This window comes from Hemitrygon akajei, chromosome 5, assembly GCF_048418815.1.
Source record: "Hemitrygon akajei chromosome 5, sHemAka1.3, whole genome shotgun sequence".
Classification (NCBI taxonomy): Eukaryota; Metazoa; Chordata; class Chondrichthyes; order Myliobatiformes; family Dasyatidae; genus Hemitrygon; species Hemitrygon akajei.
Genome location: NC_133128.1, coordinates 140,666,186 through 140,693,719, shown reverse-complemented (window position 1 = coordinate 140,693,719; position 27,534 = coordinate 140,666,186). Strand labels below are relative to the sequence as shown.

The 27,534-nt window shown below is 41.9% G+C and overlaps 1 protein-coding gene across 6 annotated transcripts in view; it reads left to right on the top strand.

The window, feature by feature from the left end:
• The window catches only part of raph1a (Ras association (RalGDS/AF-6) and pleckstrin homology domains 1a), a 205,865-nt gene that overhangs the window by 107,358 nt on the left and 70,973 nt on the right, over positions 1–27,534 (top strand). For 4 of the 6 annotated variants that reach the window (XM_073046681.1, XM_073046679.1, XM_073046683.1 and 1 more), the window contains 3 exons: positions 4,820–4,894; positions 17,781–17,858; positions 22,666–22,825. In XM_073046681.1, coding sequence (XP_072902782.1) covers positions 4,820–4,894; positions 17,781–17,858; positions 22,666–22,825 — 313 coding nt within the window. The remainder of the gene's footprint in view (positions 1–4,819; positions 4,895–17,780; positions 17,859–22,665; positions 22,826–27,534) is intronic. The other 2 variants (XM_073046682.1, XM_073046680.1) reach the window with 1 other exon arrangement.

The window sequence follows — 27,534 nt, the reverse complement described above, 5'->3', positions numbered from 1 at the left end:
AGTGCTGGGCTCGAGAACGGAGGTTCCCGAGTGCGCTCTCTCCATCTGTGCCAGGTTGATGTCGAGCTTGCAACTCGACCTCATTAAAAAAAACTACCACCTCCAGTTTAAATGCCCACGCGGAATATTGTGGAGGATCAAATACCCAAACCCAAATACTAAAATGACTTCTTTTTAACTATTCTGAAATGTAAAAGTCATAACCATTGTCTTGAGCAATCCTGTAATCTTATTGTTCAGACCTAATTGCCTTGCATTTATTTAATAAGTGCTGTGTGAATAAGCAAGGTAATTATAGCTAATGAGCTTTGCATCAGTGGTAAGGGAATTATTGGAGAGAATATAGAGATGCATATTTTGTGGGCAAACTCCATTTGAGTTTTTTTGAGGAGATACTGAGAAGATTGCTAAAAACAGGATAATACACATTGTCTGCATGGAATTGGGAAAGGCACTTGATAAGGTATTGAGTGGCAAGCTGATTCAGAAGATTAAAGTAGATAGAAAATAAGGTAAGTTGCTGAATGGATCTGTAATAGGCTTGGTGATAGGAGGCAGAGGATAGAGACCAAAGAATGCTTTGCTGATTAAAATTTTCTGACTAGTGGTATATGGCAGAGATTGGTGCTGGGAACCTTGTTGTTTGTGATGTGTAAATAAGATAGAACTGAATGTAGGAGGTATAATTACTAAAGTTGCAGATAATGCAAAAGTTAGTGGTGTTGTGGATAACAAAAGTTTTCTAAGGCTGCAAGCAGAATATGGATCAGATGAAAGGTTGGATGGAGCATTGTTAGATGGAATTTAATCCCAGCGAGTGTGGTGTGATGCATTTTGGTAAATCAAGTCAGGGTAGGACAAATACCATAAATGACAAGCAGTTAGAAATGTTAATGAGCAGAGTAGTTCAGTATTGTTTAAGTCCATAGTTCCCTGGAAGTGGTAGATAGAATGATGAAGAATTCATGTGGCATGTATGCCTTCACAGATTGGGTCTAAGATTATAAAAGTTGGGATTTTTTTTTGTAATTTGCTAAGATACTGAATGGACTGTATTTTTGCAGTATTGTGTGCAGTTCTGGTCCCTACTATGCACAGGAGATTCACCAGGAGGTCTTCTGTTATGGGGAACAATTGATTAGACTGGTCATGTACAAGAAATCCAGGTACGACCTATGGAAAGCTATTTTGGGGGGGGTGGGCTAGAGAAGTACAACAGTTACAGTTGAGGTTAGAGACAGAATTGGGTGCGCATCAGTTCTGGCAGAGTTTGTAGGTCATTACTTCCTGCACGGCGAAATCTAACATGAATGGCTGTGATGCTTCACTCCCAGCTGAGTTCAACGCCTTTTATATACGTTTTGAAAGGGAAAATAAAACATCTGTGTGAATACCTGAAACATCTGGTGACCCTGTGATCTGTCTTGGACGTCAGAACATCTTGCAAGAGGGTGAACTGTCGCAGGGCATCAGGCCCTAATGGTGTATCTGGTAGGGCTCTGAAAACCTGTGCCAATCAACTGGCACGTGTGTTTAAAGACATCTTCAATCTCTCACTGCTGCAGTAGGAGGTTCCCACCTGCCTCAAAAGGGCACAATCATACCAATGCCCAAGAGCAGCAGGGTCAACTGCCTCAATGGCTCTCCCAGTGGCACTTACATCTGCAGTGATGAAGTGGTTTGAGAGGTTGGTCATGGCTAGAATCAACTCCTGCCTAAACAAGGACCTGAACCTGCTACTATTTCCCTGTTTCCACCATAGGTTTGCAGCAGATGCAATCTTACTGGCTTTCCATTCAGCCTTGGATCACCTGGACAGTAGTAATACGTATGTCAAGTTACTGTTTATAGATTACAGCTCAGCATTCAACACATCACCATCATGCCCTCATTTCTAATCAACAAACTCCAAAACCTAAGCCTCTGTATGTCCCTCTGCAACTGGATCCTTGACTTCCTTACCATGAAATTGTGGCAAGAAGGCATACAGGAGTGGAATAGATCAGCTGGTTGAGTAGTGTTGCAGCAACATCCTTGCACTAAATGTCAGTAAGACCAAGAAATTGATTGTGGACTTCAGGATGGGGAAGTTGAGGGAATACACACAGTTCTCATTGAGGGATCTAAGTAGAGATTGTGAGCAGTTTCAAGTTCCTGGGTATCAACACTACTGAAGATCTATCCTGGGCCCATTGATACAATTACGAAGAAGGCACACAGCAACTTTATTTCATTTGGACTTTGAGAAGAATTGGTATGTTGCCAAAGACGCTTGCAAATTTTTACACGTACCATGGAGAGCATTCTCACTGGCTCTATCACTCTCTGGCATGGAGAGGCCACTGCACAGGATCGGAAAAAGCTGCAGCAAGTTGCAAACTCTTTGGCACTAGTTTCCCCAGCATCGAGGACACCTTCAGAATACGACGCCTCAACAAGGTGGCATCCATCATTAAGGATGCTTATCACCCAGGACATGTTCTCTATTCATTGCTACCATCAAGGAAAAGGTACAGGAACCTGAAGAGAGACACTCACATTTCAGGAACAGCTTCCCCTCTGCCATCATATTTCTGAATGGACAATGAACCCATGAACACTAAAGTATTTTCCCCCTCTTTTTGCACTGCTTAATTTTCCTTTTTTGTGTGTGTATATATATATATTGTAATTTATTATTATGTGTTGCAATGTACTGCTGCCGCAAAACAGCAAATTTCACAACATACAGTATGCCAGTGATATGATTCTGATTCTCTTTCCATGGTAGGAATATCAAAAACAAGAGGTACAAGTTTAAGGTGAAAGAAAGGAGCTTAAAAGGGATTCTGAGAGGAAAGTTTTTACACATAGTGGTTGATGACTGGAACTCACTGCCAGAGGAGATGGTAGAATTAGATGCATCACTTTATTCAAAAGACATTTAGTCATGTATTTAAGTAGGTGCAGCGTAGAAGATAATAGACCTGAAGCTGGCAAATGAGATCCGTGCAGTTCGGGGGGGGGAGGGGGCAGATAAGAAAGTTTGCATAGATGTGGTTAGCTGAAGGGCCCATTTCTGTATTGTACATCTCTGTGACTGAAAATACTGGAATAAGTGTTAATTTTTATCAGTTTGCCTTGTCACAATTGGATTAAGTGTTGGGTTATAACTGGTTTGCAGGGTTAAACATTGACCATAATCTTTCCTCTTTGCAATTCTTGGAAGGGCAGAGTAGAAAATGTGGGCACTGAGCAAAGAGAACCTTTTTAATGCTTGTAACTATTTTAGACTCTAAAGCTATATCTAATATGGCGAAAACAGTTTTCTGCTTTGTTCATAACCTAATTGTTAGAAGTGATGATGAGCACAGCACTCCTCAGAGTTTTGATTAAGCAGTTGGTGTCTTTGCCTTGAATGTTTAATCAAAACATTAAGTGTTGTGCTCATCATCACTTATAACAATTAGGTTTATGAGCATATGTGCAGATATTGAATTATAATTTGTTGGGTGTTAATGATGCTGTGAAAGGAAAAGTACAAAAATATTATGTCACGGCCTTTGGCTGCAGCTTTGTACTGTGTAGTTTTTGTAAAAATATCTCATGTACAATAGGACTTTAGCCTCGTTATTCAGTTTTCTATGTGGCTTAGCTGAAAAAATTAGTTTTAAATGCTCAAAGAAAAAATTGTTAATTATTTAAACTCTGCACTCAGTTTATTTCTCTGACACAATAACTAGACAATAGGCAAGATAAAGAGAGGATTCTGATTATTTTGTGTGCGTGTTTTTTTGTGTTTCATAAATGAGGTAAATGGTCCTATCCTTCCCATAGTTTGGTTCTGTTGCAACAAAGGGACATGGGCTAATTTGAACAAGGTCAAACATCAAAAGGGCTGCTCTGCATTGAACATTTAGGATAAGAATTATGCAATATGGAGCAAATTCCCAAGTGTATTACATGTTAAATGTAAACCATTAATCTTCCCCCATGGTATATAAATGTGTATTTTTGAAACTACATTAATTTCTGCCCCCACGATCCTTATTTATCTAGTCACAAATCCTTAACTATCAGTTGATCAACAATTATTCTTGGAGTCCATCATATTAATATCACCAAAGCGTTATAGTTGAACACATCATTCACTTGTTGGAGTTTTCACTAAAGACTTTTGAATGATGTTCGTTCCTTACCAGTAATAAAGATACCTGGACCTAAAATAGGTTCTTGTGCTACACATGCAGTAATTGTTTCAAGTTAAAATGTCTGTGTTCTGCAGGTTGTAGTGTTCAGCTTGTGAGTAAGCCAAAATGAATTTCGGCAGTTTCTCTCAAATACTTGACTAATGATTGTTTCTCATTAATGTTTTAAAAATAGTACACCAGTAGATAGAATTACATTCCAGATAAATGCAGATGTTTCATATCCTAGAACATCAAAATAGCCTTCAAGTTAGCCACCAATATACTCAAATCTTGATCCCATATCTTTGAAACAATGTAATATACTTCATCCTTTGTTCACATCCTTTTCCAAAGTAGGTTTATGACCCCCTAATATACTTAACTGAATAACATGTAGGGCTCTATTTGAATCTTTTAGAAGAGTGTTAAGTATTTTGCTGTATATTGTAATGTTCTGGTAAAATGTATGTTGAGTGCACATGATGTTTAAGGAATATATGAATGTGTTATAAAAAGTTGATATCGAGTAGTTTGCTGCTGAATTGCTTTTCTGTAATGAGTAGATTTCTTTTTATTCTATGCTTGCACACTTCATTTTAAAAAATCACTGCACTGATTTATTTCTCTCTTTCTTTATTTCCTGCAACAAGCATTCCTATCTGGACAGGGAAACGTCAATCATTTTGAGAAACATAGCTGGAAAACCTTCTCATTTGCTGACCAAGGTGAAGCGTATCTTCCAACCTGCATGTGATAAAACCCTGTAGGTAGAATGAATAACCCTGTGGATTTGTCACCATCCCTTGCCCTCCTTAATATATAACTATCAAAGAATCCTTTGATTTTCCATTTCCTCAGCCCCTTGCAATTTATTGATCAAGCTCTTAAGACTGGTAATACCCAGCCTTGTGTTCTTGTGTCTCTACTAGTAATTGACTTATTTGTTAACTCTTTCTGTTTGTGAACCACCCTTCCAAAAATGATGTGAAGCAGATTTTGTCTTGAATTCCTTTTTGTATATGTGCATTTTGGGAACGTGCTACTTAATTGGGTAGCTGCATGAGAACATCATGAGTACCTGCATGCAATCCCTTTGCAACATTTTAGTGAACTTTCTAGATAATTCAGAAAGAAATTTTTTACGTGGCCTTTGTAATCTCTTCAGTCCTTGTTTTACTGTTCCTCCAACCTATGTTAAATTACACGCAAGCTAACAATACCAAGGAAGTGACAATGTGCACCACCCCAATGAAAAGAATCAATGTCCAGCCAATATTTTGCAGCATCATTTAAATTGAAAATAAGCTTAGCTGACTGTTGACATTCTGTGAAATTTATTACAGCTAACAAATTTAATTCTCACTTAATAGATCCTATTTTTTTTAATGACTACAGAATTGTAATAATTTTGAAGCTTGAAGCTGGTGAAGACATGTAGATAGTGTATTGGCTTGCCATGTTTCACCAGAAGCTTGGAATTGGTAATTTTTGTATGAAGTTGTATCAAATATTTTGATACCCAAGGCTGCAGAAACACAATCCAAATGGAATGTGGTTGGGCAAATATTTGACATTTTCTGACAGCTGAAATTACCTCTTAATTATTGGAACATCTTCATAAGGTGTCCCTAATGAAATTCAGAAATCATGAATTTTCACTCAGTTATGTAATTATTTTCTTGCAGTGCAGTTTCTTATTCACCAGGATTCCTTGAAGAATAGGCATTGTGAAATAGATCCATACACTGATGAGTATTCATTGATTAGAGAAGTTTTAACTTGAATATAGATGATAGATCCAAAACCAGGTGTTTTTTTTGTTTCAAGCAACCAACATGGCTACCTTGATTACCTTTTTGGGTAAAGGCATTGTGTTGTACTGCATCAGACAGACCAAGAGCTCAGGTTTGACTCCTAGTATGTAATGAGTTAACTGATACAGTTGGAGAACAATTCTGATAGATTAGCTGGGCCAGACTGATAAAATAAAATCAATTGAGTCTTCCAAAAGAGGTTGCACATGCCAAAGTATCAAGTGAGGTTAAGACTTGGCTCAGTCCTATCAACCCTGTAGATAGGTTTCAGTTTCCAAGTGACCAACTGGTTGAGGCATTAGAGGATAGCCATCCATTGTGGATGTGTGTGTGGTGGTTGAAGGAGAGAGGAAAATAGAGAAATATCTCTTACACAGAAAGAGACAGGCGCAAGTTTGTGGATCTTGTGCAGCCCTCTACATTCAATTCACCTACTGTTTCCAATAGCCCTGCAACTCATTCTCTCTCTCACATACAAATCTAACTTCCTCTTGAAAGCACAGATTCTGTTTCCTTATGGTAGTGAATTCCAAATTAGAATTATTTTCTTTTACCTTAAATCTTTCTAATCTTTTGCCCATTTAAAAAAAAAATTAAGTTAAATTAGATTGGACCAATTGAAGACAAGTCTCCCAGAGGAATTTCTTCACAGCAGGTTAAAATAATCCAAACCTCAATTTAGTTAAAAGGTTCTGATATCTCTGAACTTTTGTATGATTTTCTTTTACTTCCCTATGGTTCATTCTCCTGTGTGCATCACACAAAATCATCCGATGCCAGTCAGCAACCTATTCCAAAGCTTCTGCTGAATATTTCCTTGGATCTATTGCTCAAAGGTAATTTGCCTGGTAAGTAGACTCTGCTTGCAGTAAAGCCCTTGCCTTTTAGTGACTCACCTAACTACCATATGAGTATCAGTGGATATGGAGCCCATATTTTGGCTCCAGAATAATATTCAAAGCAATTAAAAATGATTTGATAGCTTTGCATAGAAACCTACAGAGGACCATCTTTTGAAAATTGTTTTGTTTGAGCAGAGTATTTAGTAAATCTGATTGCTCATAACAGCTATCATAGCCAGTTTAGTTAGCACTAGAAGAATTCTCTGTATGTAAAGTTGATTAATCTGTAGTACTGGACTAGGGAATGAAGTGCTTTGTGAAGCTGGTATATTGTACATCAGTCTCCCAACAATCTTGACTCACTGCAATAAGCCTCTTGCAGAAACAGCTCCACAGCATGCACCATCTCCCAGGTCCTTCACTCATTCCGTCGCATATGGATAGTAAAGTCTATGTTAGACCATTGTTTATTAACTGTAAGTTCACCTTCAATACAATTATTACAAGCAAGCTCTTCTCCAAGCTCCTTGACGTGGGACTCAGCACTGCCCTTTACAAATGGATCCTTAACTTCCTGGCCAACAGATTGCAAACAGTAAGGGTAAGCAGCAATGCCTCTGTCATGATTATCCTCAACACTGGTGCTCTCCAAGGCAGCTTCATCCTCAGCGCCTTACTCGCTCCCTGTACACTCGTAGCTGCAGTGACAGCATGGATAGGCCCTACTCTAACTCCATTTACAAGTTTGCTGGTACACCATAATGGTGGAATCTTAAATAACAATGAGTCAGAGTCTCCTTTTAAAAAGGAGAGGAAGTTTTCAACGGTTATTTAAATCGCAGAAAGAGGCGGAGAGGGAAGAGGTAAAAGAAGCTTGGAGAGAAGCTGTTTTTTTTAAACTGATGGCGGCAAAGAGGCTAGACGGCGCAGGCACGTGACGTAGCGTGCCAAAGGTTTAAAAAGAAAGACAACCATATACAGCGGCCATTGTTGTAGTGGCCATTGTCGGAGTGGACTGAGGCAGGCTTTGGCTCAATCAGACTTCGGCGAGAACAGGCAGAGGCGAGATGGAACGGGGCATGACTGCGCAAGCGCGTGAAAGTCAGCCCGTGAGGCAGCAGGAGAATTTAAATAGCGAGCAGAGGCCGAGTATGAGCTTCACTCCAGGTGAGGTAAGGCCAGGTAAACTCCTTTAATTAATCTAATTAGATTAGGAGTAGGTAATGGAGGCAGCAGTTAGGGCAGTTAAGTGTTCCGTTTGCAGTATGTGGGAAGTCAGGGTGAACACAGCTGTCACTGATGACACCACCTGCGAAAGGTGCATCCAGCTGCAGCTCCTGACAAATCGTGTTAGGGATCTGGACCTGGATGAACTTCGGACCCTCAGCTCAGAAGGGAAGGAGGGAAAAGAGGAGAGCAGTAGTGACAGAGGATTCGATAGTTAGGGGGACAGATAGGAGGTTCTGTGGGAGAGATCGAGCATCCCGGATGGTCTGTTGCCTCCCTGGTGCCAGGGTCCGCGATATCTCGGATCGAGCTCTCAGTATTCTTAAGAGGGAGGATGAGCAGCCGGATGTCGTGGTCCATGTAGGGACCAATGACATGGGTAGGAAGAGTGAGGAGGTCCTGAAAGGTGAGTTTAGGGAGCTAGGTGCCAAGTTAAAGGACAGGACCTCCAGGATAGCAATCTCAGGATTGCTACCAGTGCCACGTGCAGGTGGGTTGAGAAATAGATAGTGCAGATCAACGCGTGGCTGAAGACATGGTGCAGGGGGGAGGGCTTCAGATTTATAGATAATGGGCAGTTTTCCAGGGAAGGTGGGACCTGTTCCGGCAGGATGGTTTACATCTGAACTGGAGGGGGACAAATATTCTTGCAGGTAGGTTTGCTAGAGAGGCTCCAGTGGATTTAAACTAGATATGGGGGGAGGGTTTACCAGAATGTAGGAACAGATGTATGGGGGAAGGAAGAAAAAGAAGACAGTAAAGTTCTTTGTACTGTTAGAGATAAACAAAGAGGAAGAGGTGGAGAATTTCTTAAATGCATTTATTTTAATGCTAGGAGCATTGTAAGAAAGGTGGATGATCTTAGAGCATGGATTGATACATGGAAATATGATGTTGTAGCTATTAGTGAAACATGGTTGCAGGAGCGGTGTGATTGGCAACTAAATATTCCTGGATTTTGTTGCTTCAGGTGTGATAGAATCAGAGGGGCAAGAGGAGGAGGTGTTGCATTGCTTATCCGAGAAAATATTACAGTGGTGCTTTGGCAGGATAGATTAGAGGGCTCATCTAGGGAGGCTATTTGGGTGGAATTGAGGAATGGGAAAGGTGTAGTAACACTTATAGGGGTGTATTATAGACCACCTAATGGGGAGCGAGAATTGGAGGAGTAAATTTGCAAGGAGATAGCAGATATTTGTAGTAAGCACAGGGTTGTGATGGTGGGAGATTTTAATTTTCCACACATAGACTGGGAAGCCCATACTGTAAAAGGGATGGATGGTTTGGAGTTTGTAAAATGTATGCAGGATAGTTTTTTGCAGCAATACATAGAGGAACCAACTAGAGAAGGGGCAGTGTTGGATCTTCTGTTAGGGAATGAAATAGGTCAGGTGACGGAGGTATGTGTTGGGGAGCACTTCGGGTCCAGTGATCACAATGCCATTAGTTTCAATATAATTATGGAGAAGAATAGGACTTGTCCCAGGGTAGAGATTTTTGATTGGAGAAAGGCTAACTTTGAGGAGATGTGAAAGGATTTAGAAGGAGTGGATTGGGACAATTTGTTTTATGGGAAGGATGTAATAGAGAAATGGCGGTCATTTAAAGGTGAAATTTTGAGGGTACAGAATCTTTATGTTCCTGTTAGGTTGAAAGGAAAGTTTAAAAATTTGAGAGAGCCATGGTTTTCAAGGGGTATTGGAAACTTGGTTAGGAAAAAGAGAGAGATCCGATACAATATATATAGGCATCATGGAGTAAATGAGGTGCTCGAGGAATATAAAGAATGTAAGAAGAATCTTAAGAAAGAAATTAGAAAAGCTAAAAGAAGATATGAGGTTGCTTTGGCAAGTAAGGTGAAAATAAATCTGAAGGGTTTCTACAGTTATATTAATAGCAAAAGGATAGTGAGGGATAAAATTGGTCCCTTAGAGAATCAGAGTGGACAGCTATGTGTGGAGCCAAAAGAGATGGGGGAGATTTTGAACAATTTCTTTTCTTCGGTATTCACTAAGGAGAAGGATATTGAATTGTGTAACGTACGGGAAACGAGTAGGGAAGTTATGGAAACTATGACGATTAAAGAGGAGGAAGTACTGGCGCTTTTAAGGAATATAAAAGTGGATAAATCTTCGGGTCCTGACAGGATATTCCCTAGGACCTTGAGGGAGGTTAGTGTAGAAATAGCAGGGGCTCTGACAGAAATATTTCAAATGTCTTTAGAAACAGGGATGGTGCCGGAGGATTGGTGTATTGCTCATTTGGTTCCATTGTTTAAAAAGGGTTCTAAGAGTAAACCTAGCAATTATATAGGCCTGTCAGTTTGACGTCAGTGGTGGGTAAATTAATGGAAAGTATTCTTAGAGATGGTATATATAATTATCTGAATAAACAGGGTCTGGTTAGGAACAGTCAACATGGATTTGTGCATGGAAGGTCATGTCTGACAAATCTTATTGAATTTTTTGAAGAGGTTACTAGGAAAGTTGACGAGGGTAAAGCAGTGGATGTTGTCTATATGGACTTCAGTAAGGCCTTTGACAAGGTTCCACATGGAAGGTTAGTTAGGAAGGTTCAATCATTAGGTATTAATATTGAAGTAGTAAAATGGATTCAACAGTGGCTGGATAGGAGATGCCAGAGAGTAGTGGTGGATAACTGTTTGGAGGCTGGTGACTAGTGGTGTGCCTCAGGGATCTGTTCTGGGTCCAATGATGTTTGTCATATACATTAATGATCTGGATGATGGGGTGATAAATTGGATTAGTAAGTACGCAGATGATACTAAGGTTGGTGGCATTGTGGATAATGAAGTAGGTTTTCAAAGTTTGCTGAAAGATTTAGGCAGATAGAAGAGTGGGCTGAACAATGGCAGATGGAGTTTAATGCTGATAAGTGTGAGGTGCTACATTTTGGTAGGAATAATCCAAATAGGACATACATGGTAAATGGTAGGGCATTGAAGAATGCTGTAGAACAGAGTGATCTAGGAATAATGGTGCATAGTTCCCTGAAGGTGGAATCTCATGTGGATAGGGTGGTGAAGAAAGCTTTTGGTATGTTGGCCTTTATAAATCAGAGCACTGAGTATAGGAGTTGGGATGTAATGTTAAAATTGTACAAGGCATTGGTAAGGCCGAATTTGGAGTATTGTGTACAGTTCTGGTCACCGAATTATAGGAAAGATGTCAACAAAATAGAGGGAGTACAGAGAAGATTTACTAGAATGTTACCTGGGTTTCAGCACCTAAGTTACAGGGAAAGGCTGAACAAGTTAGGTCTTTATTCTTTGGGGCGTAGAAGGTTGAGGGGGGAATTGATAGAGGTATTTAAAATTATGAGGGGGATAGATAGAGTTGATGTGGATAGGCTTTTTCCATTGAGAGTAGGGGAGATTCAAACAAGAGGACATGAGTTGAGAGTTAGGGGTCAAAAGTTTAAGGATAACATGAGGGGGAATTTCTTTACTCAGAGTGGTAGCTGTGTGGATGGAGCTTCCAGTAGAAGTGGTAGAGGCAGGTTTGGTATTGTCATTTAAAGTAAAATTGGATAGGTATATGGACAGGAAAGGAATGGAGGGTTGTGGGCTGAGTGCGAGTCAGTGGGACTAGGTGAGAATAAGCGTTCGACACGGACTAGAAGGGTCGAGATGGCCTGTTTCCGTGCTGTAATTGTTATATCCTCCACCGCAAAATTTTATCATTTTTGATTTTGCCCCACTGTTGGTTGCTAAACATGAACGCAACTGAGCGCTGGTCGGTCAGCAAGGTGAACCTTTTGCTGGCGAGATAGTGCCTCCAGTGCCTAATAGCTTCCACTATGGCCTGGGCTTCTTTCTCCACCGCGGAGTGCCGAATTTCAGGGCCTTGAAGGGTACGAGAGAAGAATGCTACCAGCCTTCCTGCCTGATTGAGGGTAGCAGCCAGCGCGAAGTCGGAGGCGTCACTCTGTACTTGGAAGGGAATGGTCTCGTCCACCGCATGCATCGTTGCTTTGGCAATGTCCCCTTTAATGTGGCTGAGAGGGGAAATGCGGTGGACTTGACCAGGGGGCGGGCCTTGTCTGCGTAGTGAGGGACCCATTGGGCGTAATAGGAAAAGAAGCCCAGGCACCGTTTGAGGGCTCTGAGGGTGGTGGGAAGAGGGGGCGCATACGGTCGGGGTCAGGGCCAATGACCCCATTCTCCACGACATACCCAAGAATAATAGCAAGTCGGGTGGTTCCGAACACACACTTGTCCCTGTTATAGGTAAGGTTAAGAGCTTTGGGCGCTTGGAAAAATCGTTGGAGGTTAGTGTCGTGATCCTGCCAGTCGTGACCGCAGATGGTGATGTTACCCAGATATGGGAACGTGGCCTTCAGTTGGCACTGGTCCACCATCTGGTCCATTTCCCTCTGGAAGACAGAGACACCATTCGTGACACTGAAGGGGACGTGCAGGAAGTGATAGAGCCTGCCGCCCGCCTCGAAGGCGGTGTAGGGGCGGTCCTCCGGGCGGATGGGGAGCTGATGGTAAGCGGATTTCAGGTCTATGGTCGAGTACACCTTGTACTGAGCTATCTGATTGACCATATCCGCGATGCGGGGTAGGGGGTACGAGTCAAGCTGCGTGAACCTATTGATGGTCTGGCTATAGTCCACGACCATCCTGTTTTTCTGCCCTGTCCGAACAACGACCACCTGGGCCCTCCAGGACTTGTGCTTGGCTCAGTGATCCCCTCCCTGAGCAGCCGCTGCACCTCCGACTTAATGAAGGCCCTGTCCCCTGCACTGTACCTCCTGCTTTTAGTTGCCACAGGTTTACAGTCGGGGGTCAGGTTGATGAACAGCGGTGGGGGAGGGATCTTGAGGGTGGAGAGGCTGCAAGTGGTGTCAGTAGCGCGGCTGTTGGCATGGTGCTGGGTGGGATGTGCGGGTCGGTGTGTGTGTGTGGTCAGTAGCGGGGTATATGACGAAGCCCCACAAAACTGAGGATTTCTGACAGTGATTGGTGGGAGGGGCCCGTCATACTCCGTTGTCACACTTTTCAGGTGGCTCTGGAAGTCGAGCCCCAATAGCACAGGGGCACACAGTTGAGGCATGACCAGTAACGCAAAGTCCCGATATTCTGTGCCCTGCACCACCAGTGTCGCTACACAAACCCCCCCCGGATGTCTGTGGAATGCAATCCAGAAGCCATGGTGATCCTCTGGCTTACCGGCTGTGTCAGCGTTGCACCGTGTCTGGGTGAATAAAACTCTCAGTGCTGCCCGTGTCAAACAGGCAGCTAGTCCTGTGCCCCTCCACCAGGATGTCCATCATTGACCTTGCAAGCTGGTGTGGAGCGCTTTGGTCGAGGGTTACAGAGGCCAGAGTTGAATCACCGTCTTGGTGCCCGGTAAGCACCCGTGGGTCAGAGGCGGGGCGAGGTGGCGCCGACAAAGATGGCCGCCCCCATGCCTCGCACGAGGCGGGTAGGCAAGATGGTGGCGACCAAGATGGCGACCCCCATGCCTTGCACGCGGCGCTGCTCGACCCCGCTCGTGGTTTAGACTTACAGGCCTTGGCGAAGTGGCCCTTCTTTCCGCAGCTGGAGCAGGTAGCTTCTCGGGCTGGACAGCGTTTTCGGGGGTGCTTTTCGAGTCTGCAGAAGTAACACTGCGCGGACTTGCGACTGGCAGAGCCGTGGTCGATTGCGGGGACTTCACGGGCTCGCAACTGGCAGCAGCTGAGGTCGATTCGCCGGAGGGTTGCGGGGAGTTCACGGACTCGCGACTGGCAGCAGCTGTGGTCGATTCGCCAGCGGGTGGAGGGGTCTGCAGCGTCCATGGGACTGGCGGGAGATCGCGCGGCTGGACAGCGTCAGCGTTGTGCAGAGCAGCCTCCAGCGTGCCGGCCAGCTCAATCGCCGACTGTAAGGTAAGATTGGCGTTTTCCAGCAGCCGCTGGCGCACGTACACTGACCTGATCCACGTAACGAAGGCGTCTCGTACCAGGAGCTCCGCATGCTGTTCCGCTATCAGTCCCCTGCAGTTGCAGGCCCGCACGAGTGTCTGTAGGGCCCGGACAAACTCAGCGCTCAACTCTCTGGCCCGCTGCCGCCGCGTCGCTAAGCGATGTCTTGCGTAGACGATGTTCACCGGCCGCAGGTACTGTCTTTTGAGGGCGTCCAGTGCCCCTTGGTAGGTCGGCAGGTCCCTGATTAGGGAGTATACCCGCGGACTGACTCTGGAGAGGAGAAATCTGTGCATGATAGCAGGCTCAGTCATGCGAAACTCTTCCAGGTACGATTGGAAGCATGCAAGCCAGAGTTCAAAGGCAATGGCTGCTTCGGGAGATTGAGGATCAATGTCCAATTTGTCTTGTCGTAAAATGCTCTGCATGTTTTAAAATTGCAGCTAATAAAATTGATGCACCATCAATAACTCTCGGAGACGGGAGGCGAATGATAGGCTTTTATTAGCTGCAAGAGACCACCACACAACATCCTGGAGACTGAGGGAGGAGCAGTGCCTCCAATCGCCTTTATACAGGGGTCTGTGGGAGGAGCCACAGGAGCAGTCAGCAGAGGGGCGTGTCCAGACAGTTATATGTAGTTCACCACAATGGTTATATGGTTACAGGAAGGAGTCAGAGAGCCTAGTTACTTGCTGTCATAATAACAACCTTCCCTTCAATATCAGCAAAAGCATAGCTAGACATTGGCTTCAGGATGTGGAAGTGATGCAGAAGCTCTTGTTTACATCAGTGCTGCTGAGGTTGAGAGGATTGACAGCTTCAAGTTCCTAGGAATGCACATCACCAATAGACTGTTCTAATCCACTGCATTGACGATGTGCAAGGAAACACTGTTTACTCTATTACTGCTGCCTCTATTGTTTTTCTTTGTATTACCTGAGTACACTGATGTAGTAAATTGACCTGTATGGATAGCATGTAGGACAGTTTTTCCACTGTTCCTTGGTACATATTTAAGTTACAAACCAATTTTACCTTGACATGTGGGAATATAGATTTTACAGATCAGAGTTTACCATTTTTTCTTTTGGCTCCTTTAAAAGATCCTTGCCTCTTTGTAGGAGCTTGACAAATCTCTGGATGGCTTTCCTTGTTCCCTTTTATTTAATTGTGAAGAGGTGCTTCTGCTGATTTTATCACGATTAGGAACACATCAGAAGAGATTCTCCACCCCCCCCCCCCCATCTTTAACTCAAAGGTATCCAGTTAAGAACACTAGAATTTTTGGTGAAAAGTCATCTGTATGAGGCTGTATCAGCTTTGCATTGACAGTGTTTCATCTGTGAATAACTCAAGCGTATTTGTGTTTTTATTAGTGTTTCGCTTCCTTCAGCATTCTCTTTGAGCAAGTTTTTTATGTCTCCTCTCCTCCTTCAGCATAATGGAAATAGTCTGAGCCAATAATGATTTCCCTAACCTTACCTCGTTATTAAGGCATGCAGAGCTGTTGAAAGGAGCACACACTGGGGGAGCAGAAATTTGTTACACAATAAGGGGGAAATAGATTAAGATGCAATTTTATATTGATGATAAATGTTTCAGCAAGAAATATGGGATAGTTATCTCCAGGGATTCTGTAATTGTTAGCACAGCAGGACTTCAGTGTTTGCAGTTTCCTTATGGAATAATTCAAGTTTTTCAAACTGTACCTCTGTTGAATGAAATTAAATTTAAACAAAATGTAAGTTAGGTTAGATTTAGATCATGCAACTAGCTGTGTGTTTGCACCAGCTGTTTGCCTTGTAAACTCTTGCAGGCAGTAGTTGGAAGGGGGGGGGGGGTCTGTGGCTGGAGTTCTGCTCCAGAACTTAGCTACATAATTTTAGAATAAATTACTATTTTTGAAGCAGTTGATTTCCATCGTCCATTAGGTTGACTGACTTTGATGCTTTCGAGTTGGCTTAGAAATCAGCTTCGGGACGCTTTCGATATGCCACCTCTCTCTCTCTTCCCCCCCCCCCCCCCCCCATTCACTGGATCCAATTCTTTGCTTTACATTTGTTTAATTCAGGAAAGATTAGGTTTGAATCCACTATGGAATAATAAACATGGTTGATTTATTTTAAGGTTATTTGATCTCAACAAGATGACTATGGAGTTGCTGAAATAGGCCTTGCTGTCCTTGTACTTATCGGTAAGGAGGGATGTGGAAGCCCTTTGGAGAGTGGAACAAGCTCAGTTGTATTGTGCTACTAATCAAAGAGTACACCAACACTGAATAATACTGTGAGGTATTTAAAAATACTTGCTCACAAGACTCTATCCAGCTTGCTCAGAGGAAAAAGGAGAAACTTAACAAATCATTAAGATTCTGTGGGTTGTGGTATCTTTCCACAGTAAAAACTTTTGAACTGGAAACATGTTTTAAAATGAAGTCACTATGTTTGAGCATAAAATCTGAAGTACAAAATTTAAATCGCAGTATAAAATGATATAGGCTTCCATTTTGTGAATATTTTTTTAAATGGTGAAATTGTATACTTCTCACCTGCTACCTGATCTTTCTTGTGTCCCCTCTGTGTTTTGCTGATTCTGCAGCCGAGCTCAATGGATGCCTTTTAATCCTTACACAAGACAACCTAGTCAACAACAAGTGGTCAGGGAAACCCCACCCTTTTCACCCCGCCCCCTTCGCACTTTTTAAAAACTCCAGTGAGGATAGGTCAGCATAGTAATCACTTTAAAGATTATGGAATATGGAACTATTGCAGTACTCTGATCATGGTTAAATTGTTGCCTTACCTTATTGTTTGGCGCCAAAAACTTGTTGACAAATCTCATTTATTCTCCTTTGAGTGTTGAGATTGGACTCCTTAGAGACTTCTGGTCTTAAGCAAAATGCACAGAAGTTAACAGTTTACAATGTAAAAATATAAAATTCTGCATTGTGCTGCAAACTGCCTGCACCTGTTATATCTTAGAGTAGCTAACCAGCAGGCAATGATTGAATATTAAATTATTTTTTTAAGCAGCCAGATTTTATTATTTCTATGAGTGATGGTGTTAAGAAAGCAATCTGTTGCTGAGGTTTTTATTGTTCTCTGCTTAATTAGGTTCTCAGGTAAGAGCTTGAGTCATGTCATCAAGGTAGCAGAGCAGTCTTTTGTGGCCTGGGACTACTCATTATGATGGGTTTATCCCTGAATTATCCCAGCTGTTGCTGTCAATCATGCATAACAAAACTGCTTTGAGCCAAAACTCTGTCATTATACCTCTCTGGAACATGCAGGTAAGGTTATGCTGTGTGATACAAGAGATGGTTTACAGGAAAGAAATTGGAATGAAACTACTTATTCTTAATGTATTTTACATATTTTATTTAAAAGGCATTTAAAAAAGAATTAATAGCACAGCTTTTTTTTCTCCTAAATGTGTATACTTTGGTTAACAACAATGAAATTTGTTCCCCTGGAGTTATTGATGGAACAAAAGAAAGTGTTTTGGCAAAATTACTCCTCTTGTTTTCCAGTATATTTTATACCATTAACAGGGGGAAGCCTAGAGTAAATGTAATGACCATTTGAGAGAGAGAGAGGGTATACAGTTTCATATCATCCCATTCAAATTCTTGTCTGATGCTGCAAGATTTGAGGATGTTGATTAAAATGACTCATAACATATTTATGACCAGTCTCAGGAAGTTTTCCTTCTGTTGTCAATTTGTAAGGTGCATTCTGCAAGGAAATTATGGTGACTTAGTTTGCCTTAATTTGCTTATTCTATTTCTGCAGGAGGAACAAGCTGCAAGACAAAAAGCGGAGAAAATCAGGGTGGCACTGGAGAAGATCAAGGAGGCACAAGTCAAAAAGGTAAGGGGTGGTAAAGAGCAATGAAAAGATCTGGTTGCAAAGTATTAAAGACAGAATTTTGAAAAGATCCAACGATCATTCAGCACTAGCAAAGAAATATTTAACAAAAATTCTTACCAATACTAATTGTAAAATAATTAGACATTCAGACATGTTTGTCTGAACTAACTTTCATAATTTCTAGACCCTTTGGGATTTGATTTGATAACTTGAATTAAAATTGAATATGTGAAAATAATATTGATACTAGAACATAGAAAAGTTGGGTTAATATATTGGATCATCATAAAAAAATCCTTTTGGTTCACTTGTTCTTTATGAGGGAAATCCACCATCCTACTGCGACTTTGTCCACGTATATCTTCAATTACACGCCAATGTAGCTAGTTCTTAACAGCTCTGTTAAGTGGCCTTTGAAGCCACTCAGTCTGTGATCATTATTTTCAGGACAAGAATGAAAATATTATTCTAATCTACCATGTTTGATCTTTTGGCAAGGGTATTTAACATTCAGCAGAGGGAACAGTTACTTCTCTTTGCCTGAGGTAAAACCACTCACTTAGGGTGGTAGGAGAAAGTACTCATGAGGTAAATTACCACACCAGCAATTAAGAGCCTGGAGTGTTGAGTTCAAAGCCCACTGTGACAGTTAGGTCATTCAATTAATTAATGGAGGCTTTGGAAAGGGTGCAGAAGAGATTTACTAGGTAGCAATCTTGGGCCAGCACTGCTCCCTCCTGAGGCATCAATTTGGACAAGGAACCTATGTCAGACTCTGGGCTCTAAAGGACAGGTGAAGAACATGTGTAGGTTTTAATGGCTTGAAAAGCATTTTCACACTCACTTGTCTATGTCACTGAGTGCTTACAAGCCTCCTGGTAAGATTAGTCAGAGGTGCAGCCAGAGTGGCAAATTGGGGAATGAACCTTTAATACCCTACTGCCAGACCCAGGAAGGACTTCATCTCCTCCTCAGTGTGCAGTTAAGGACTGTTGCCAATTGCTTCCTCTTTGTCCACCTGTGCTCAAACTTCTCCATGTCCCAGCTGGTAGCCAAGGTATCACTTCTTGTCCATTCACATTTTTGTAGATTAAGGGTGAGACCAGCAGCATGAATATTCCCCAAGATCAAGCACAGATGGTGCAGGTGCTCTGACCATGTCTGGTTTTAGACGACCATGTCATCTAGGGAGACCGCACTGCAGACCTCACAGCCTTGGAGCACCATGAAGACCAAAGGACATCACAGTGAACTGAAACAGACACAGAGGTGTGCGGAAGGCACTGAGGGGTTATGATTGGTCATCCAGGGAACCTGCCAGTAGCCTTTACAACAGGCTAGTGTAGTAATGCAGTTTGCCCATCCAATCATTACTTGTAGATCATCAATGCGGGGCATAAGATAAGCATCAAAAAAATAAATGGCATTCAACTTCTGGAAATCAATGCATATTGTCAGGTTGCCATCCTTGGGAATGATAATAATAGGATGGCTCCACTCACTATTTGAAGGCTCAATCTGTCCCAGTTCCAGCATAGTCCAAATCTCATGCTTCAGGGTCCCCCACAAGTTGCTCTGGCACTCTGTAGCAGTTTTGACGTACTGAACCTTGGCCAGGCCTGATCCAGATGGAATGTTTTATGACTTTTGTCAGTCCTGGTCTCTGCTGGAAGAGGTGTGAAAAAATCAGTAAACACTCTCTGCAGCTCTACTGCTTGGTGGCTGTCGAGATGGGAGAGGTCAACCTTCCCAGGCCCTTCCACAACTCCTTCCAAGTCATCATCAATGGGTACGTCATCTGTACAAATATCAACAGAGGCAGGAGAACCAGATGTTTATCATGGCACCATCGCTGATGTGACTCTCTTGGCCTTTTGGTTCCTCACTCACGTAGACTAGCAGTCAGGCAGTGATTGCAACCCAGCCATTGCTTTGGTTTTAGCATGAGTTATGACAAAATAAGAAACAGTGCTATCTATTTCTGGGGTAATAGATGGATGTGATTGCCTATTTTCCTTCCCCAGTAACTCATGTAAATCTCTTCCCAGAATCATGTCAATTGGTGGTTTCTCCAGCACCCCCACTTTAATCAAATACTTTTGGTCATCTAGCTCAATAATGAGGGGCTCAGACTTCCAGTCACCACTCCAGACAGGTGTTTAGTGGCTCTAGTCAACGCCAAAGGCTTTTTAAAATAAGTGACAGTTATCCACCAGAATCTAAAAGTGCTTTTACAGGTTTTCCATTAACTTGAATTATTATAAACACAGGCTCTTTCTCCTCACATTCTGCTTGTTTTCCAATACCGTACTCACAGTCATTATTATTATCACTGCATTCTCCCTCTCTTGGTACAAAGCACATACCTGACAATTTGGGTTTTTGAGTGGACATACAAAGGACTTATGACCTGGCTGCTGATAATGGTAGCAAATAAGTCTTAGAAGAAACTACCAAAAGTTCTTTGCCCTTGTTTCTTTTACAAAATTGCCCTGAGAGTTCCTTGGAGGTTTAGTGTCTCTGTTGCTTCTGACGGGCATGATGGCAACCCCTTGTGGGCACTGAGGTATTGCAGAGCAAGCAAGGGTCAGGATAGTTGTTGGACCTCTCTTCATCCATTGCAGTGTAGACCTTGAGAGCTTTATCCATTAGTGGTGTCACTACCTGGTAGGCCCACTCCTCCTTTGGCCATTACCATATCCAGGGCATCCCCTCGAATATGAGGAGAACATCATCACCTTGTTGATAAGAAGGCAACTTGGAACCCTTCCGCAGGCTCTGAAGTTCCTTTTTAAAAGCATCATCTCTCTTCTGCTGGGCAGACAAAATGCCTCTGAACAGATTTTCCAGGGAGGGTTCGGAGGTGGTGCCACATGAAGGCCCTTCTGTTTCAGGCCTGAATTTGGCCCTGGGCTGAAGTTCTTCCTCCTCTGGGGTCTTTGCTGTTTCCAGACATCTGCTTTAGTTTTTAACCTCGGGGTTTTCTTAACTTGGAACTGCAATCCCTCTCTCCCTTGAGTTGAATGCATGCCTTTGCGAACGGTCATCCCACCACTGCCACCAAATGTTAGATACGTGCGTTATGACCCCAAAGGAACAACGTGGCTGGAGTCACTTAGCCCTTTAGTGCAAGGCTGTTTATTAGGTGCACCAAAATTCAAACTTACAAAACTTGGCGAAAGTAGTGAAAAGGAAACTGACAATACTTACAAAAAGATACCTACCAGAAAACACAAAAATAGCTCTGTACTTATTCTTCCAGTGTAAACTCAAGGCAGCCCCATCTCTTCCCCTTATGGAGGGCAAATAATAGCTTTTTTTTAGGAACTTGAGGTCTGTCATTCTTATATCATCTTTAATTACCAACAAAGTTAAGACAATACATGAATTAGAATATGAAGCACCCCTCAATATAGTTACAATCTAAACTGAACAGAAGGATCTATCTTAACTATAGTATACAAGCAACATGCACAGTGACATATCACTGCCACTGAAGAAATGGAATAGTCCACAGGAAAGGCGCCATAAAGCCAACCTGAGCTCATCAGCTTGATTTAGGGCCCATTATGTGACTATATCGGGGAAGACATTGACCTACACACATAGCACAATGACAGCAGAATGACAAGGCAGTGTTTGTGTGCGTGTGAATATGCATGTGTAAGGAGAGCATTTACTGAGAACTCTTGTCACAACAAGTCAAAGGGCCTGTTCCTATCTTATACATTTTTTTGTTTCTAATGTCTATAAGGTTTCAAAATCTGCTGTTCTCCTTGGTGGTCCAGTTTTAAGTGGTTCAGCAAGCTGTTGGTTCAAGGGAAATTAGAGTTGGACATTAAGTGCTGATCTGTATTAAATATTTTGTTGTAAGAAGAATAATAAAGTATGGGAGTGATGGGGGGATTGAGGGGTGCCACTGTTGCTTAGCAGTTAGCACGACACTACCACAGCTCAGGGCGTCAAAGTTTGGACTTCAATTCTATCATCCTCTGTAAGCAATTTTTTTTGCATTCCTTCCCGTGTGAGCATGGGTTTCTTCTGGGTGCTCCACTTTCCTCCCACAGTTAAAGACTTATTAGTTAGTGGGTTAATTGATTATTGTAAATTGTCCAGGGTTAAATCAGTTGGTTGGAGGGGTGGAAAGGCCTGTTCTGCACTGTACCTCTAAATAAAATGAAATATGTAGTTGGAATGAGAAATCAGAAGATGATGTGATGCTTTCCTGAGATCTGCATTCATTTTATCCAGTCAGATCACATCTCTTTTTCAACCTAGCAGGAGCTGTTGAGTATACCAGATTTAACATCGCTGACAATCTACATTTAAAGCATTTTTTGGTCACCGAGGAATTGCATATCATACTTGGCTGTAGTTGGGCAACTTACCAATACTGCCTGTTTTGCTTGAAAACTTGTAAGCCAATAAATCCAGAGTAGCACAAGCAAGGACATTATTGGCAATCTGAGAGAAAGTTATTGTGAATTTGAAAGCATACATGTACTTTCAAATACTTTCAAGTAACTGCAGATACTGGGGAGCCAACTTGAGGTTTGTCATTCTTAATCTTTCATTTTACAAAATATGTTGACATGATTTGTTATATTGTTAGTATATTAAAAATGGAGATGATCAGAAATGTATCTGTGGCTGTGAGAATAAGGTACGGTGCAAAGTAATTAGCAGCATGACTCTCATTTTAGGTTGACTTTTTTACTGGAGGGTATTTTTCAAATTAGTTGATATTTGGAAATAATGAAATAGAAATTCTAACTTTCTGATTAACTATTTAATTTCATCCTTGCAGCTGGTGATACGGGTCCACATGTCTGATGAGAGTTCCAAAACTATGATGGTTGATGAAAGACAAACAGTCAGGCAGGTGCTAGACAACCTCATGGATAAATCGCACTGTGGATTTAGCTCAGATTGGTCATTAGTTGAAACAATTCCAGAACTTCAAATGGGTGAGTTAGTTGTGTTCATTGACCAACTGCACAAGGATATCGTTCAACTTTCTAAATAGATAAATGATCACTTTTCTCAAGGCTATGTACTCATCTGATGCTTGACTCTTTCAATATTCAGAGTGTCATCCGAAACCTGAATGACTGACCTTGATTGATTTATGAACTCAGTTCTAAATGAGCAGCCAGTAAAATGAGTCTCTCAAAATTTGCCTTTGCAGAATCTTCTATGTTGGTGGCCCTTCCAGGAATCTACACTGGTACCTCATGTACTGCTCAGGATATTAGCCAGGAATGAGAACTGTAGTTGAATTCACACTTAATGGGGCCTATATAGCATTATAGATATAGAGATGCAGTACTGATGATGGTACTGTGTCAGTTATGAGTGCTGGAAAGTTGATACAAATTCCAGCCCTCTTTGTTTCTGGGTAGGGAACTTGGTACAAATAATCACTCATTATATATTATGGAAGAGCTGCCTGACAGATCTATTGATGAATGATCTGGCCACTCAGTACTGAGATGTATGTTGTGGCTGGTAACTAGCAACATCTACCTCATTATAAGATTGTTTGAATCCTGCCATCTTTCATCACTTGTAGGTAATGAAAGCTGCTGCTGACCCCACCATTCCTGCACAGCTCTCTGCAGCCCAGAGATTTTTCTCTGGTAACCAAATCAATGATGATCACTGGCTGTTGAGCTTTTATGGCCAAACAAGCAGAAGAGGAAATAGTTTCCATTACATCCTGCAGGAGGTGAATAGAGCAATTGTAGGATCTGGGCAATTTGTCAACTTATGAAGCAAGTTCTGCCAGACCCTAGCAATGGCAATCATTCACCGCTGTTGGCCAGGATATGGACCTGAGGCCCTCGTCTTAGTAATGAACAACTAAACCTCTTGCCCTGATGAACCTTCAGAGGCAGATTCTATGTACTTAGAAGTCTATAGCTGTGTGTATTCAAATACATGGACTGGAAGATCAAGAGCCCTTTTAGCAGAATTGGTGCCAAGTTCAAAATCAATTTATTATTAGAATAATTATATGTCACCATATACCACCCTGTGATTCATTTTGAAGGCATTAATGGTAAATAGAAAGAAACCCAATAGAATAAATGAAAAACTGCACATGACAGAGAGGGACGAACAACCAATGTGCAAAGAACAACAATCTGCAAATACAAAAAAAAGAATACTAGTAATAGTAATAAATAAATAGAAATAATAATAAATACTGTATACACTAAATAATGAGAAAACACGAGTTGTAGAGTCATTAAAAGTGAGTCCATAGGTTGTGGAATCGGTTAGGGTGAGTGAAGTTAACCCCTCTGGTTCAAGAGCCTGATAGCAAAGGGTTAATAACTGTTCCTGAACCTGGTGGTGTAGGGCTTGAGGCTTCGGTACTTCCTGGCCAGTGGCAGTAGTAAGAGGACAGCATAGCGTGGACTTCTTCCACCAGGCTATCAGACTGATGAACTCTCACTGATTTTAGTGTACTCTATATTACATTTACTGTTCTATTTATAATAAATTATTATAAATTACTATGATTGCACATTTAGATGGAGATGTAAAGATTTTTACTCCTCATGTATGTGAAGGATTTAAGAAATAGTCAATTCAATTCAATTCTTGCATTTTACTTGGTTGCCAGACTTGAAAGCCACTGATCATTTTCTTGTGGGCATACTCAATAGATCTATAGACTAATAACCGTAACAGAATTAATAACAGACCACACTGAATGGACGTTCAGCCAGAATGCAGAAGACAACAAACTGTGCAAATACAAAAAGAATAAATAATAGTAAGTAATAAATATCAAGAATATGAGATGAAGAGTCTTTGAGAGTGAGTTCATTGGTTGTGGGAGCATTTTAATGATGTGGCAAGTGAAGTTGAGTGAAATTATTCCCTTTGGTTCAAGAGCCTAGTGGTTGAAGGGTAGTTGATGGTTGAACAATTCTGAACCTGGTGGTGTGAGTCCTGAAGCTCTTGTACCTCCTTCCTGATGGCAGCAGATTTTCAATCTCTCTCCTATAAGCTGATTCATCACCTCCTTTGATTCAGCCTGCAACAGTCATCAGCAAACTTGAAGATGGCATTGGAGCTGTGCTTGGCCTCACAGTCATAAATGTGCAAAAGTGCATCCTGGCTTATATACGTGTGCCTATGACTTTTGCACATTACGGTAGCTGTTAATGTTGTTGCATAGCTTTCAAAACCAGTCTAAATGATAATGGAATGAAATCTTAGTTTAAATTAACACATTTTAAAAAGCTGTGAATTCTGAGAAGTATGAAATCTTAGAGCAATATCGTGCATTTGTTGTCAAATTGATATGCACATTCAACTGGTGGGTCTTAAGACCGATCAAACTAAATATTTTTGAAAATTACTTACCATGGGGAATGATGTGTGAAAGGATATTACTTAGTTCAGAACATAAATATCCTCATCACTTTGCTGTGCAATAATGCACAAAATCATCACTGGAGCTGCAAGGCTGCATTCCCGAAAACAGGCTACTCAGACTGTTAATGGATGTGCCTTGCTATATTTTGGCTAAGACAATTTCCAAGACAGATCAATGTTGTTATAATAAGTTTTGTCCTTGGGATTCAGGACATGATTATAGTTTTATAATTTAGTTTTTAGGAGAGACAATTTGTTTTTACTCAAAGCTAAGATTCTATCTTTACTTTGTAGGTCAACATTTTTCAGCCTGTTAACATTTTTAAACACATTGCAGGTCCCTATTATGTCATGTGTATACCAGAAATCCAGGGCAGAAGGTGGTGGAGTTCCAAGTCTCCTCCAAATTTAATTACAAAGTGACTAGGGAAATTAAAGATTGAGAAAATTTTGCAAAAGAATTCTAGTAAACCAGGTTAATATTTACAACCTTTTGGGAATGTTTTATGGCAAGGCAATATAAATATACAGACTTTTGCCTTTTAGCCATATTCTTATCAGTCAGTGATGGTCAGTCTTGCTTTTCCTGCTGCATTCTTTCACTTCCCAGTAAGCTAGAGTCATAGAGTTCAGATACAGTTAATTCAAAATAATTCAGCATCTGTGGTTCTCCTAATAAAAAGCAATGATTTAATAAGGAACCATATATAAAACACCTGACATCATAGTGGCAATGGAGCTCGTGCAATAACTCATTGAAGTAAGCTGGTCTCTATGTACCAGAAATGTAGCATTAAGGGGAAGAAAGCATACATTTGAACAAATTAATGATTTGTATTGGCCTTATTCCATGGTGCTTCATTCAGTCTTCGGAAGTTACAGGGATGCATGTGAAGGTAGTAATGGGAAAAGTCTTTACAAAGTTGGACCACCTTGTCTGTAACAGACAATATGACCCCACTGCTGAATGTCAGGTTGCTTGGAGTGCTCAAGAGAATCACCAACTTTATCCAAGATACCAAGTCAAACAAAACTGAAACTTTATACTATATTCCTGCCAAATAAATATAAAACTTCAATGATATCCCCATTCTCCATGATAATTGATTCTAGTCTATACAATGAACTGTTGGATGAATATCCATTAATCAGAAATAAAATAGTAAATAAATCCACTGAATGAATAAGACATTTTCCATTTTTAATTGTACACAAAGATATTGCAATCTCTTAGGTCAGGTTGCTATAAATATCTAGAATTAAAATAACCAATTAAAACACAATCTACAGGTTACACAACAACACACACAAAATGCTGGTGGAACACAGCAGGCCAGGCAGCATCTATAGGAGAAGCACTGTCGACGTTTCGGGCCGAGACCCTTCGTCAGGACTAACTGAAAGGAGAGATACCAAGAGATTTGAAAGTAGTGGGGGGGAGGGGGAAATGCGAAATGATAGGAGAAGACCGGAGGGGGTGGGATGAAGCTAAGAGCTGGAAAGGTGATTGGCGAAAGTGATACAGAGCTGGAGAAGGGAAAGGATCTTGAGACGGGAGGCCTCGGGAGAAAGAAAGGGAGGGGGGAGCACCAGAGGGAGATGGAGAACAGGCAGAGTGATGGGCAGAGAGAGAAAAAAAAAACAACTAAATATGTCAGGTAAGAAGGGCAGGAGGGGCATTAATGGAAATTAGAGAAGTCAATGTTCATGCCATCAGGTTGGAGGCTACCCAGCCGGTATATAAGGTGTTGTTCCTCCAACCTGAGTTTGGATTCATTTTGACAGTAGAGGCCACGTATAGACATATCAGAATGGGAATGGGACGTGGAATTAAAATGTGTGGCCACTGGGAGATCCTGCTTTCTCTGGCGGACCGAGCGTCCGTGTTCAGTGAAATGGTCTCCCAGTCTGCGTTGGGTCTCACCAATATATAAAAGGCCACACCAGGAGCACCGGACGCAGTATACCACACCAGCCGACTCACAGGTGAAGTGTCGCCTCACCTGGAAGGACTGTCTGGGGCCCTGAATGGTGGTGAGGGAGGAAAGTGTAAGGGCAGGTGTAGCACTTGTTCCGTTTACAAGGACAAGTGCCAGGAGGGAGATCGGTGGGAAGGGATGGGGGGGACGAGTGGACAAGGGAGTCGCGTAGGGAGTGATCCCTGTGGAAAGCAGAAAGGGGGGGAGGGAAAGATGTGCTGGGTAGTGGGATCCTGTTGGAGGTGGCAGAAGTTACGGAGAATTATACGTTGGACCTGAAGGCTGGTGGGGTGGTAGGTGAGGAC